The sequence below is a fragment of the Pecten maximus genome, chromosome 9 (genome assembly GCF_902652985.1).
Source record: "Pecten maximus chromosome 9, xPecMax1.1, whole genome shotgun sequence".
Lineage (NCBI taxonomy): Eukaryota > Metazoa > Mollusca > Bivalvia > Pectinida > Pectinidae > Pecten > Pecten maximus.
This window is the reverse complement of record NC_047023.1, coordinates 25,082,320-25,097,550: the sequence shown is the minus strand read 5'-3', so window position 1 is coordinate 25,097,550 and position 15,231 is coordinate 25,082,320. Positions and strand designations below refer to the sequence as shown.

Genomic DNA, 15,231 nt, shown 5'->3' with positions numbered 1-15,231 from the left:
CTATTCAATGTAAAACGCGCGGGCCCGAACACCGTAGGCTCGCAGCACACTTCCGGTATTTCGTAGCAGATGATAATTTTGACAAGGCAGTGTGAGAGAGATTGGTTTCAGCAGCAACACTAAGTAGCGTTACCATAGATTGTTCATGCTGCATCTGGTGTAACACAGACTTTAACGACCATGTCCACGGAAGTAGTTGTGTTTCTAAGAATATCTTGATATGGAATTTAAAAAGGAACCGTTTGAAAACTTCTATGAAGTCGGAGAGGATATCGGAAGGTAAGACTTGAATACACACACAATACAGGATTACTGTCATAAACGTCAAGACATGTCATGACATCCTGAAATAAGTACTTTCCGTGTCAGTTTCAATTTTACTTAAAATGAATTAATGATTCGTAAAGTATAACACAAAGTAATACCCATATGTTGATAAAAATCAGGACAGAGATTTGATTTTTTCAAAAATCAATATAAGGCTACCCGTGTCCTGGAAGATCAGCCAACCTATTGATTTCTAGCGACATTAGAACAACTATTGACTAGAATAATAAATGAGAACAACAACATTTACAATAACATAAACAGTAAATATCATCCAATTCGAAAATCCTTTTTTTTTTTAATTAGTGACATTTATATATAAAATGATGCTAGTTACATTACATCCGACTTCTACAATGACTAAATGATCATTTTTCTGACTGACCAAGGTTCCCCTGGCTCAACATGATAAGTTTTACTATTACTAGTTGCTGGAATAGGTTGAAATTTCTTAATCATCACTTTTGTCTATCCAATTGATGATCATGCAGTTAAAATCAGTTGATATTTCATTATCTTTCTTTGCCTATTTAACATTTTTTACAATCCTTTGCAGTGCTTACTGCATCATTCCAATCATCTAGGTGCTAGTAATTTATATGATATTAGCAACATCCACAATCAAGCGATTGATTATGACAAGTTTTTTTCACAGGTTATACCAATACCAAGCATTTCTGACGAAAACTCTAATACAGATTTAAATTGTTACTCGATTAATTGGTCAAACTCCTCAAATAGGTGATACTCAATGAACTCAATCAATTAGCTAGAACACAACTTGCAATTATATGAAAACTGGCTGAACAAATACGATTACTGAAGAATTTTACTATAAAATGTATTAAAGATTCAATACAATTTCTGTATGGTGAGGATTTACCTTAAAATGTAATTGAAAACATATATATAAGCTTTATTTTATTGTATTAGCTATATCAGTCTTACTACCAGAGTAAGTTATTGTATTATAACAAAGTGACATTTGTGAAGATGACATCAGAAATCAAATGCTCCAGAATTTGATCATGCGAATCTCCTAGTGCACAATACTGCACATACAGATGCAACTTAATACTTTAGAGCAAAATAGATCTAGACTTCTTTTCCAGAATACTGCAGTGCTGTGTATTGATTTGTTCTTGAATAGCGGCTGTATTGCAGCATCCAACTCATTGTCAATAACAACTTTAGTGTAGTTATATTACATTGATTTATGTAGATAAAAGAACTGAACCAAATCTCAAAGATGTATGACAATTTCAAATGTAATATTCAATCAGACATTCTAAATCTATTCTAGTGATCGATATGTACATGTAATTAAGCTCACCGGAATTGGGGTGGCACATGCAGTGGTAAAACTATTGCCTTTCTCTTAGAACGCAAGAGTTTGATTCCCTGATCGGATGTGAGAATGTACATATGTCGTAATTATGGTCACCTGCCTCGACCATGTGGGTTTTTCCAGGTATATTTGATTTCTATCCACTGTACATGTATTACCCCTTGTGCACTTCCATCCATGGTTGGTGGCACAGTGGCAAAACACTTGTCTTTCTCTTAAACCGACAGAGTTTGATTCCCTTATCGGATGTGAAAAGGTATATTATTATGGTCACCTGCCTGACCACTAGGGTTTTCTCCAGGTTTCATCCCACAGTATTTAAAACCCCTCACATGCTTCCATCTGGGCCAAAAATACCAATAATGTTTGCAGTTGCAATTGCAAATGAAGTTTTCATTTAGGAATTGTACAATCCTGAACAGGTACAAATTTCTGTATAGATCTTCAAGATTACTGTATATTAGGATACAGTAACAAGTCAATAAACATCAATATTTAATTATATTAGTAAAACCTTATGCATTCCTTTAATTTGGATATTTGAAATTATTATAGTGCAGTGGTTGATAATTTATTTAACATATATGAAATACAATATAAGAAAACAGTAATGATAAGCCATGGCCATCCATTGAATTTTTTAAACTAAATATTGTAACATGGCAATCTAAGTATTCCATTTATTTAGTTTTACCATGTGGAATGATTTGTAGCAGTATTTTTGTGTAGGTCATCTTATGGTCATCAAATCAAGTGCTATAAATTGTTTTATATGTCTTCACAATCTAGATATTTAGCCCATTACTCTTTGTGTTATAATCAGACCTATATCTTGTCAATATAGCACTCGCTGAACTAGAACATTGTATTAATGATTGTGTAACTCCAAGGACTTTGCCATTGTACTCTGTGAGACAGTCATTTTCTGTATACATGTAATTACTATACAGAGCCTATAACAGATCTAGAGTTGGTTTGTTGAAAAAAAAAAAACTTTTATTAATTCCTGAGGATATCAATATGATCATTACACTTTCCAGGGCATATATATGTAATGGTTATAGTTGTACATTTTTCAGTGGAGAGGTCAATGATCTTAAAGTTAAGTCTATACAAAGTAAAGTTAAAAATGACCAGGCATTATTGCTGGATTGACAAACATCTGTAGTGTTGTATGTAGCATCTAGCATGCGTCATGTCAGGAAAGGTGTGTAAATGTATGTATATAAGACGTTAAGGTTGGTGCATAAAAGGTGTATTAACTAAACATGTTGTTGATAGACAAATCAACAACATATCCAGGTTGCCTGAATAACTAAGGATTTATATGTGTGCACATTTTGCATATTAATGAAAAAGATAACAAACTCGTTAAATAAATAAAAATACATACATTAATTTTTCTGTATATTTAATTTATTCTTGGGCTTTGCAGTATTAAAACATCTGCCTGTAATAAAACATGGTGATTGAATTGGAACCAAATCATCCATTATGTGTGTATATATATATATAGCTACTGAGGCCATGTCTATATGTATAACTTGTATAAAAGATAGAAAAATGCATTCTGTGTTGATATAGAAGGGTACGTATCATTCTATATTCCATGGATCCTATATAATTATATATAATTCACCTACTCTATGGAGAACCTATGAGGGATACGGTATACAGAATATCATTATAAGTCCCATTCCAGTGAAAATGAGGGGACAATAGGTTTCCTCCCTGTTTGTCTGTCAGTCTGTCCACTCAGTTTTCCAAACTTTTCTCAGCCATGCTTCTAGGTATGTTGGTGAAAGTTGGCATGTAACCTCGTAGCTACATGCAGATCAAGATCAAGTTCGAGTTTCAGGCTTTTTTATATGCAGTTTAATTTTAGTTTAACCATATTGATTTCCAGTTTACACATTGGGTGTTTAACACCCCCTGTTTTACAGGTATGAAGTGTGGGTAGTTTGAGCATGCCTCTGAGCTTTTGTTTTTGGTGGTATATGGGCACTCGACAGATCTCTATCAGTAGTGATAGACTTGTCATTCCCTATATCTGATCTACCTTTAGTTAACATTTTATGACCAACCCATAGTCCTTAGGATAGACATATTTACATGACATACTTATATACCCCTACAGCTTTATGTCAATCCAAATGCAATTGGCACTGTAACAGTTACATATTTGATTAAAATAAGAAAAAATATACATTATTTAATTAAAATAAATATATATGCATACATGTACTGATTTAAGTTATGAATGATGATATTGCTGTTGTGATGTTGCTGCAAGCACTCAATCATAATTTGATATACTCTGGAAATATTGAAGTTTTTTTTTTTTTAATATTTATCTTTCATGAAATTTAAAAGTAGCTAGAACTGAATGTGTTCTCCTGAGTATTTTTTATACATATATTATATTTTGTTGGTATAATAATGTATAGACAATTTTTATGTTTGTGGTCTAATATTGTATAGACAATTGTTTTTTGTTTGTGATCTAATATATATTGTATAGACAATTTTTTATGTTTTTGGTTTAATGTATAGATTATCTAATGGTTATATAATTAATACAGATATATTATACACACATACATTACTTATCATCATTTCTGGTAAATATGCCATCATGGGTGTTAAACGGTATTGCCATTAGACCCAGAGGTCCTGTATTATCATTAGATTGATACCTGGTAAATATTGTCAGACAAGTTTCTGTATGATATTCAATATCAATATGTTTAGTTCAATAACGTTGAGGACAGATATATATATTGATCTGTCAAGTGCAATGTAAACTGTTTGACAAGTTTTAGGTAAATCACCAATATACATGGACTTGATGGGTGTGATCTTTTGATGGATGTGATCTTTATCTTTTGTGGGTTTCAGTTCGATACAAAGTTCAGTGAAAAGGACATAGAGTACAAATACCTAACCAGCCTCCTATATATCAAGAGCTGTTTGCACCTCAAGGGTTTAGGCATCATAGGATTGGCTACAAGGGTTATGGGATTTTGACATTGCTCTTCTGTAAATACTGTCTGTCTCCCACTCCTAATTAGCTAAATAGCATCAACATTCTTCCTGGATGTAAATCGGAACAAAATGTTTATCAAATTTAGCTGTAAGAATGTCTAACAATAAGGAACATACATGGAGGCTGTTTATGAAGGGAACAACACCTGATCAGGGTGTTACACTTATCTTATTATTGGGCCTGAGGTTGTGAAGTTTTTATCTCCCAAACTTTTACACAACTCAATCTCGATCTCCTTTGTTTCTGTGACACCTTCTGATCTGGTTTATCTACCAATAAAATCGTAGTACAAAGATATTTTATTGAGAATTCCATACCATGGTCTATTTTCATGGTTGTATTGCTTGTTTATATTTAGAAATGATAATCCAGTTATCAGCTGTAAATAGTCATGATCAGTTGGTGTTTTATCTGAGGTATGCTATAATATGAAAGTCAGCTGACCTACATCAACTAGTACATGTATTTTACTCAGTCATATGCAATTAAACATATATAGGATATAAGCAGGATAGATACAATGTTTCCTCACAAAAGGACTGTCCAGCATGAGCAATGATTTACTTATAGTGATTGTTAATGTAGGTACTACATAATGATGCTTCCATAATGTTATTCACACAGATCTACTTACGGTTCTCTTGGGACTTATGTGATAATGGACGACTATATATTTAGGAGGCTGGTAATGGTAGGTCTGTGTAGGGCTTTGTTTTAGATGGCACTGTTGGGACGGATAAAGACTTGAAGGTGGGAATATCTATAAGTTTGTGTATGGATATTAGACATTTACAACAGTGTCATGAAGTTTCAGCCATTTTTCAAGCTAGGAAAATAAATTCTAAAGAAAGTGCAAATTTCCAATGCTAGTTAGAAATTGATAAAATAGGGCAAACCATGAACAAAACAAAGATTTACATAGCCACCCTTAAAAAATACATAGAAATAGAATACACCAGAAGCTTCCCAATGAGATAAGAATGTTGCATTGGCCTTCAATGTTTTCCCTATAATGATTTTGACCATAATTTTTCCCTATGATGATGTTGACCATAAGTCTTCATCAACCTGCATCTTGCAAAACACTGTGATATAAGTGTTTTCTGTCAACAATAAACATCTATAATAGAAATCATAGTATTTTGAAGATACTTTCAAATATGGAATCAATTGTTACATAGGGAAGCAGGAATCCTACTATCTAGAAGTGGAAAGTTTAACATAATAGAGAAATTGAAATTGGCTGTCCTGTTAGTTACCTTGCAAGGAAAGATCAAGGTAAGATCCAACTTTCATTTGATAGTAGAGAAGCTTTAATATCTCATAATTAAACTGTAGAAGTCATATAATTATATACATTTAAATTCAGAATGATTTCTAATCCAATTCTGGCTTGTTGGTTTTGATGCTGTCAGTGTTATGTGGTTGTATACGCAGGCAGTATACTGTATCATTGGACACTATAATAGACATCATTTTACTTTATATCCCAATAAATATCAACTTCAAAGAATTGGAATTTATATGAGTTGAATTTCAGACACAATCAAGATCCTCAGACGGGTAATTAAATTTGATAACCTTTTATGTACATCAAAGTTGCCTGGTACCAAAAATTATCCATAAAAGCATTTAAGTCCAGAAAAAAGGCAATAGACCCTAAATTTTGTAGATATTTGTCTCATGTTTCAAAACAGGTGCTTGGGATCCAGATTTTAAATATTTGGTGCTGTCAATGATATAGCTTATCTATGAAGTTATTCTATTTTTTAAGGTTTATACCTTTGAAAAATTGTCACATCAATTTAACTTATTAACTTTGATTTTATTGTGAAGCACTGTCAATTTAAATTATCAACTTTGATTTATTGTGAAGCACTATTTTTCCACAATTTAAATTCTACATAGTTTTGTAAATTAACTTTAAGTGTATGTTGTCCCACTTTATATGCTAGGTCTTCTATGCATACAGGACCTTTATCAGTGCATTTATTAACTCTTGCGATGGTCAAGATTTTCATACTTCAATATAGTAGGCCCTCATATACAGTATATATACTCCACAATATACAGAGTTTTGCCCCTTTGTTCTAAAATTTTCCAGATGTGGTGATAATGAGAAGTTCATAGATTATTAAAAATATTCCTGTTATTATTTAGTATCATTTGCGTTGTAAGATTGGATATGTTGGATCTTAGTTTAAATTACATTTGGAGTTTCCTGTGAATAATTTGCTTTATTTTGAGTGGGGACAACATCATCAGCATCTGTGTGAGATTGATACTGGTTGTCCCTGAGTGTTGGGATGAGCAGGCATCAGATCACCCAGTCTATAGTACACATAAACTTGATGGTGCTGTACCACAGTCAAATTATTACCAGTCTTGTCCTGGCTTCCTTTACCTGTTTACTTTTCATTGAGAACCAGTTAGCATTCCTCATTCCCGAGTCCATCTGCCAATGCTTTAGAAGGACACATAGCTGATGCATGAGAACTGGTGGAGCCATTTTCCCTTTGAGACATTACAGATATAATCATATTTATTCTTGGCTGATATATGCATTCAGTTTATTATAGAAATTGATAGATTATGTAATGAAAAGTTAAGGATGGAATGTAAGATTATAGAAAAGTACATGAACAGAGTTTTCTTTGATATAGCTATATGCAGCTTGGCCAGTCTTTATAAACACAGTTTGTGACTACATGTCTGTCCTGGGGTGTGTTGCTGTATCAGAGATGCTTTCTGTGGCTCTCATTATAGTTTTTTCAAGTGGTCAGGGTAAACATTCTCCGGAAGCAGATCATTATGTGTGGTTTGCGGAAGGGCTGGTGTAGGAGGGTTAGTGTCACTATTGATCTCCAGTACACATAGACATGAGAGGGATGGGGTAAAATGGTTTACATTGATCAAACAATACAAAAGGTGAAAAGGTTGAGCATATATAAATCTACTGGGTATGACCAATTCTGTGTCTTTGTAATATCATATTAGCCAGACCAATTATCATGTCTACAGCTATCAGGACTGTGTACAGAATGCATACTTACAACAGAACTTTTTGGTACAGAAACAGATAAGCTTTTAATGCAGATTTATAACAGGAAATTTTACTGGCCAATGAGCTAATCAATAGTCAGTGTCATAGAGCAACTAGCATTTACCTGAAAACCACTAGTTTGAGGGTCAGGCTAGTGGAATTTTACACCCCTACCAGGGTTTTCGCCAGGCATATTTTGGGTCCGGTACACGGACCCATTCCCAATTGAAAATTGGCACATATTTTCCCAATTTCGGTCTATATTTTCCCAATTCCGGTCTGTATTTTCCCAATCGCTGTTAACATAAGACAACCTAAAAATTTGGATTTATACGAGCTTCCAGTCATTATTTTGTCAACGTTAAAATGTTACCGTGAGTCATCTTGTTGTTGTTGGTTTTGCGATTCGCGCATGCGCTTGGATAGTCTTATTGAAGTCATATCATATCTGCGTTTGAATCGCCCATTTAAAGGGAGTTTAATGCAAAGCGTTTACGTACGTTGACTCGTTCTATTTACCGAGGTCAAATCAAGTACTGGACTCGGGACGATGTCACACAATTCCAAATATTACGCACAGAAGATTTTGCTCAAAGATTCGAAAGATTTAATGAAAGTTACGAGCTTTTTCAAATGAAATACTGGTAATTCCCGATCTGAAAGTCGGGCAGCTGCTTCAAACGATCTCCAACCTGACTGATTTCACTCTTGACAAGCTTGTTAATGAGTTTAAGCACACTAAAGACAGAAAATTAAACATTCTCTGATTGATTAAAACAAATATCCTGAAAAGAGATGCTGACTTGTATTCATTTGTACAAATGTTATGAAAAGAAACAGCTAAGATTGTATAATTCATATATTTTTCCAATTTTATAATATATTCCCAAATTTGATGAAACACCGATGGTATTTTCCCAATTTGTGGAAAATGCTGATGATATTTTCCCAATTTTTGTTCAGGGACCCTTTCCCAAAATAGCTGGCAAAAACCCTGCCTACTATAACTAGCTACTCTTCTATAATCCATTATAATAATATATTTGCTTCATCCAATGCACAGTATTTGATTTGTGAAATATCCTTGACCTTTCTCTCGTGATATGTAGAGTTTCTGATGGGAATGCGTAAGTTCACAAGAAAGTTTAAAAATGTAGGTTACCACTTACAAGTGTATATATATGTTTACTTAAATTTTGACAAAAAATTCTATTTCAAACTTTTTTCATAAATAAATCAAAATGAAGTAAACATTCCTATATAATGATGTGCCCTATATTAATCTATCCAATAGAAATACTTACAAGCTTGTTATGTAATCAAGGTTCCGAAAATACATGTAAGGGTCAGGGACACCTGTCAGAATGTATAGATACTTAAGGAAACCTAAATACATGTTTTGTATCCATGCTGATGGAGTCTATAAACCTGTATACATTTTTTATACTGATGGAATGTTTAATTTCACTGACAGCCTTGCAGAGCTCAGTCCTAATGCATGTCTTACTTGTCAAGTTCCAGTCAGTGGTTGAACTTTAGCATCCTTATCTTTACATTTTTTCTAAATAGTTGCGTTATCAGAGTTTTACAAACCATTTTTTTTTTATTCCATTCCACTGAAGATTTAAATAAATTTCCTCTGGAATGAAAAACAAAATTTAAAAAGTTTACTTAGTAACCTGTAGCATGATGTATACAAAATGTATGGATTCTATATGAGTCGAAAATATGAGTCGAAAGCAGCTGTGTACAGTATTTCTTTACCAATTATTACCTGGGTTGTGTCAATAAGCCCCCCCCCCCCCCCCCCCCCCCATATGAAGCAATTACTTTGTTTTGTATGTAGCAAAAGGTGTTTAAGAATTGGATCAATAGGGTTTCCTCATGAACACATTTTGGTGTACCATAGCTATTCTAAAGTAAAGGCAACAGTGAGACAAGTTTACAAGATTTAGAATACACACACATGTAGTTGATTATACTAAATCTGTTAATTCAAATTCATTATCTTTGCTAATCGATTCGTAGTCGTAATTAATGTTCAGACTTAACATGATGGATGGTTTCTTCATCATAATTTACTAAACAAAAAGTTTTTGTTTTTTGATCAAATTTCATTTTAAAAGAGTTTTTGGAAACAGCTTGTGTAACTGCTTCCTGTATTTGCTGTGTGGACGGTAATTATCAGACACTTGGCCCTGCTACACAAAGGAATGTTTCCACTTGTGATAACAACTACCATCTGCTTAGATTACCCGACTTAACATTGATAAGAGGAAAACATGCTGAAATACTACTCAGTATATCAGAGTTACTAACTTTTTTTTCTTACTTTTATATTACGTACCGCTTACAATTTCTAATCTTAGAGATAAATAGTAAATAAAGAGTAAGATGTTAGAATAATTTTTGAGAACAACTTTGAAGATTAGTTCTTTTGCATTTATTTTACTTTTTCTTGTCAGTGTATGCATTATAAGGAAAAAGGGTGAAATGTCTTCTATGTACATTTGCATGGTTGTCTGTTGGTGCTTCCAGTCTTTGCAGTTTCTTATCCTAGCTGTCACCATGAAGTCTGCAGAGCGGGAATCTACTGGAGGCCTATAGAAGCAGAGATTTCTTGGGGATACAGCTGAAGGGAGAGTGTAGATACTGTACAAGTCTATGGAAATGCATAGAAATCTCAAATAAAAAAAAAAATGTGAAGAAAAGGAGAAAAAAAGAAAGGAAAAATAAAGTGTTTATAAATCTATTTTTCAAACTCAAAATTGATGAAACAGAAGGAAAGCATTAACAAGATTAAGATTTACACATACATTTGTATATCCTTTAAAATGTACAATGAGACTATATATATAGCTTTAACCAGGTGTTTCAGAAGGGTAAGAATCTTCTGCTTCATCGCCATATAATTATAAGTCATCGTCAAATTCAAATAATCATATTTACTTTCTTAAAATGAAAGCTGGATTATTGTGACTATTGACAACAATACCCCCCAGATATACGATACTAATGAGTATCAAAACTTCATATTTTGGTATCGCAGTAAGGAATAGAATCTTGTCCGGAATGATATCAAGAAAGTGATCATAAAACTTATGCACAGTCTTCATCTCTTCATCAACTTGTATTGCTGAGAATTAGAATGAAAATTAATATTCTACAGTTTTTTTTACACATGACTAGGGATATCCCTTCTCAAGGGGATGACCTGTTGTGTAACGCTTTTATATGATGTTGATGTGATATCTGTTGATGTGATATCTGTTGATGTGTGATATCTGTTGATGTGTGATATCTGTTGATGTGTGATATCTGTTGATGTGTGATATCTGTTGATGTGTGATATCTGTTGATGTAATATCTGTTGGTGTGTGATATCTGTTGATGTGGTATCGGTTGATGTGATATCTGTTGATGTGATATCTGTTGATGTGTGATATCTGTTGATGTAATATCTGTTGGTGTGTGATATCTGTTGATGTAATATCTGTTGATGTGTGATATCTGTTGATGTGTGATATCTGTTAATGTAATATCTGTTGATGTAATATCTGTTGGTGTGTGATATCTGTTGATGTGATATCTGTTGATGTGTGATATCTGTTGATGTAATATCTGTTGATGTAATATCTGTTGGTGTGTGATATCTGTTGTGATATATGTTGTGATATATGTTGATGTGATATCTGTTGATGTGTGATATCTATTGATGTGACGTATATGTTGAAGTGATATATGTTGATGTGTGATATCTGTTGATGTGGTATCTGTTGATGTGTGATATCTGTTGATGTGATATCTGTTGATGTGATATCTGTTGATGTGATATCTGTTGATGTGTGATATATGTTGATGTGATGTCTGTTAATGTGTGATATCTGTTAATGTGTGATATCTGTTGATGTGTGATATCTGTTGATGTGTGATATCTGTTGATGTGGTATCGGTTGATGTGGTATCTGTTGATGTGGTATCTGTTGATGTGATATCTGTTGATGTGATATCTGTTGATGTGATATCTGTTGGTGTGTGATATCTGTTGATGTGATATCTGTTGATGTGATATCTGTTGATGTGAGATACCTGTTGATGTGATATCTGTTGATGTGATATCTGTTGATGTGTGATATCTGTTGATATGATATCTGTTGATGTGGTATCTGTTGATGTGATATCTGTTGATGTGATATCTGTATGAGATGTAATATCTGTTGTGATACTGTTGATGGATATCTGTTGATGTGAATACGTTGAGTGATATCTGTTGAGTGGAATCTGTTGATGTGATATCTGTGATGTGATATCTGTTGATGTGGATATCTGTTGATGTGAATATCTGTTGATGGGATATCTGTTGATGATGTATGATATCTGTTGATGCTGATTCTGTGAATATGTGAATCTGTTGATGTGATATCTGTTGATGTGATATCTGTTGATGTGAGATACCTGTTGATGTGATATCTGTTGAAGATTCTGTTTTGCCCAGTTTCAACTCTATAGTTACTGACTGAACCTTCTTACCTTAGTTTTCTTATCATGAATGTACATGTACTTTTGCAATGTCTGTGTCCTTCACAGAGGTGATGTGGGTGGCCCAAATCAGGAACTACATATAGATGTTATACTTAAAACTGAAAATATTTAGGAAACAGACAGAATCATCACTTACATGCAGGAACAAAGAAATGTAAGCTACTTGGACAAGTAGGATGATGGACCCTTGACAAAGTGAGATTGCATGGGGAAGGAATGAGATAACAATTGTAAGAAAATCAGCAATTTGATAAAAGTTGATGTGCCATCTGGTGTAGAATTATCAGAAGTGTTTTTACTATTGGTGTTAGGCCAGAGACCCTATCTGCCATGTGGGGTGGCCACACTTCTGCTGGTATATATAGCCTGAGATAGCATCTTACAGCGGTGACTTTTCCTGTTATATCTCTCTAGACAATCTCAAATCAGATCAGGCAGCTGTGCCATAGTTCTTTTACCTATATTATTACTTAAAACGCATATATATATTCATCAGTAAGAATATAAACTAATGTAGATAACGTTTTAAGGATTGTCCAAATGAAATAGTAGTGCCGTATGTGGTCAATTATCTATATGATCTGCACTGTTATACAAAAATCTGGTGTTATTTAATATCTTGTTATATTTATCTCGAAAAAACATCATTTTGTAAAAGTTTCATGAAAAATGGATGCTTGGCTAGAAAAGCATGCAAGGAACAGGTGTTAACTTTATCTAGTTCAGCTGCCAATTGATATTTAGTTTCCTTCATTGTGTGGTCAGGGGATATAGCAGTTGTCATGCATGATGGATGCACATGGAAATGTTTGGTGAAGGAACAGAAATAGAGTTACAGTATTAATATACAAAAAAATGGCATCTTCTTAAAAAGACTAGATTTCAAGAGGATAATGTGCCTCATTCCTATGTACTTTAGGTCAACACCGGTTATTTGTAGTTCTGTCATCATATTTAACACTGAGTTTATTAGGTCAACACAGGTTATTTGTAGTTCTGTCATCATCTTTAACACTGAGTTTATTAGGTCAACACAGGTTATTTGTAGTTCTGTCATCATATTTAACACTGAGTTTATTAGGTCAACACAGGTTATTTGTAGTTCTGTCATCATATTTAACACTGAGTTTATTAGGTCAACACCGGTTATTTGTAGTTCTGTCATCATATTTAACACTGAGTTTATTAGGTCAACACAGGTTATTTGTAGTTCTGTCATCATATTTAACATTGAGTTTATTAGGTCAACACAGGTTATTTGTAGTTCTGTCATCATATTTAACACTGAGTTTATTAGGTCAACACAGGTTATTTGTAGTTCTGTCATCATATTTAACATTGAGTTTATTAGGTCAACACAGGTTATTTGTAGTTCTGTCATCATATTTAACACTGAGTTTATTAGGTCAACACCGGTTATTTGTAGTTCTGTCATCATATTTAACGCTGAGTTTATTAGGTCAACACAGGTTATTTGTAGTTCTGTCATCATATTTAACACTGAGTTTATTAGGTCAACACAGGTTATTTATTTGTAGTTCTGTCATCATATTTAACACTGAGTTTATCTTTGATATCAGCATAGCAGAGAAAGTCTAGGTTTTAACCTTCAGTAAATAGTAATTTCAGTGTTGTGTTATGTATTTCCTTTTGCAATTTTAGAATGTCTAGACTAAAACCTCATTTCTCATAGAATTACTGGTCTCAGATATTTACACACACTGTATACATCACAGAAGGTAAAACCCCATGTAATAACTCCACAAGGGAAGCTAGGATACAGACTACATCAGGGTTTCAAAATTATCAATTTTAGTAGCTCCTTCATTGATCTATATATAAATGATATTATTACATACAATTTGCCTACATTTGTCACATCCATCATTAGCCTGCATATATGTGTGTTAAACAAATGTTGTAAGCATCAATTTACTCTTTTCTTTATGGACAAAGGTACTTTAATTAAAAAGGCTACCCAGTTCTGTTTTTATCTGCAAATAAACCCCTACTCAGAAATAAGCTCCCTTCTTCATTTTTGCAGAATCATCAATTTAAGATACCCGGTAGTAAGATTAAATTGGTTAGATATAAGTCCCATACACCAATTAATTTAATACTAAACATTTACACTAGGAAAAAGTGGTTATATGAGTGAAGATATACTTGCTAGTTTGTATGAGTAAAACTTGTAAGGTGACTTTGAAGGATGATATTTGTTTATGGTTTTCATTGATTTTAATCATGAGTGTTTTGTACAGCTAACAAGAGAAGGCAGTCTGTACCACAGTGGCACGTACTACAGACTTGAATTTACTAAATTACATCACATTTATTGCACATTGATCTGCACATGCATTCCATGTCAAGCGATCCAGGTTTTACATGAAATGTTTCAGAATAATGAGATTATAAAAAAAATCAATATATTTCCATAAAAGTTCCTAGCAACCATTTTTGTATTTTATATATGAAAATATTTCATATGACTCTGGTTAGGCCCTGTACAGTGCTTATATGTGTACTGTATGTAGCTAGTACATTGATAATGACTCTACTCCTTAACTAATTTAGGTATAGAGTTGCTGTTCTATCTTGTCTGGAGATAGATTATCTGTACTAAAGTATATGGAGCATGACACAGTTCCATGGAGTAGAGAAATTGTTTAGAACAATAAACTACAGTATATGATGTATAACCCTCTGGGATATAGACAGGCCTGGTTTATTTGACATTTTTTCTCTCTTTCATTCCTGCATGATCATTTCTTTATAATTCTCTAGGTAAGTTCCAAAGTAAGAACATCAGAGTATTTGTGAAGTCTCTTGGTCCTATACTGATCCAGTTACATAATAGTATTTACACTAGAGACAAAGTGTTCAATGGTCACGACCTTGGAAGGATCAGCACCAAATGCTTTACCT

General features: G+C 33.3%; 1 protein-coding gene across 4 annotated transcripts in view; it reads left to right on the top strand.

Annotated features, from left to right (window-relative positions):
• Positions 1-42: 42 nt before the first annotated feature.
• Positions 43-15,231, top strand: part of LOC117334782 (death-associated protein kinase 1-like) — a 138,300-nt gene continuing 123,111 nt past the window's right edge. For all 4 annotated transcript variants that reach the window (XR_004534232.1, XR_004534231.1, XM_033894582.1 and 1 more), the window contains exon 1: positions 43-279. Coding sequence is in view for 2 of the 4 variants with exons in the window: in XM_033894582.1 (XP_033750473.1) it covers positions 221-279 (59 nt within the window). In the remaining 2 variants the exon portion in view is untranslated. The remainder of the gene's footprint in view (positions 280-15,231) is intronic.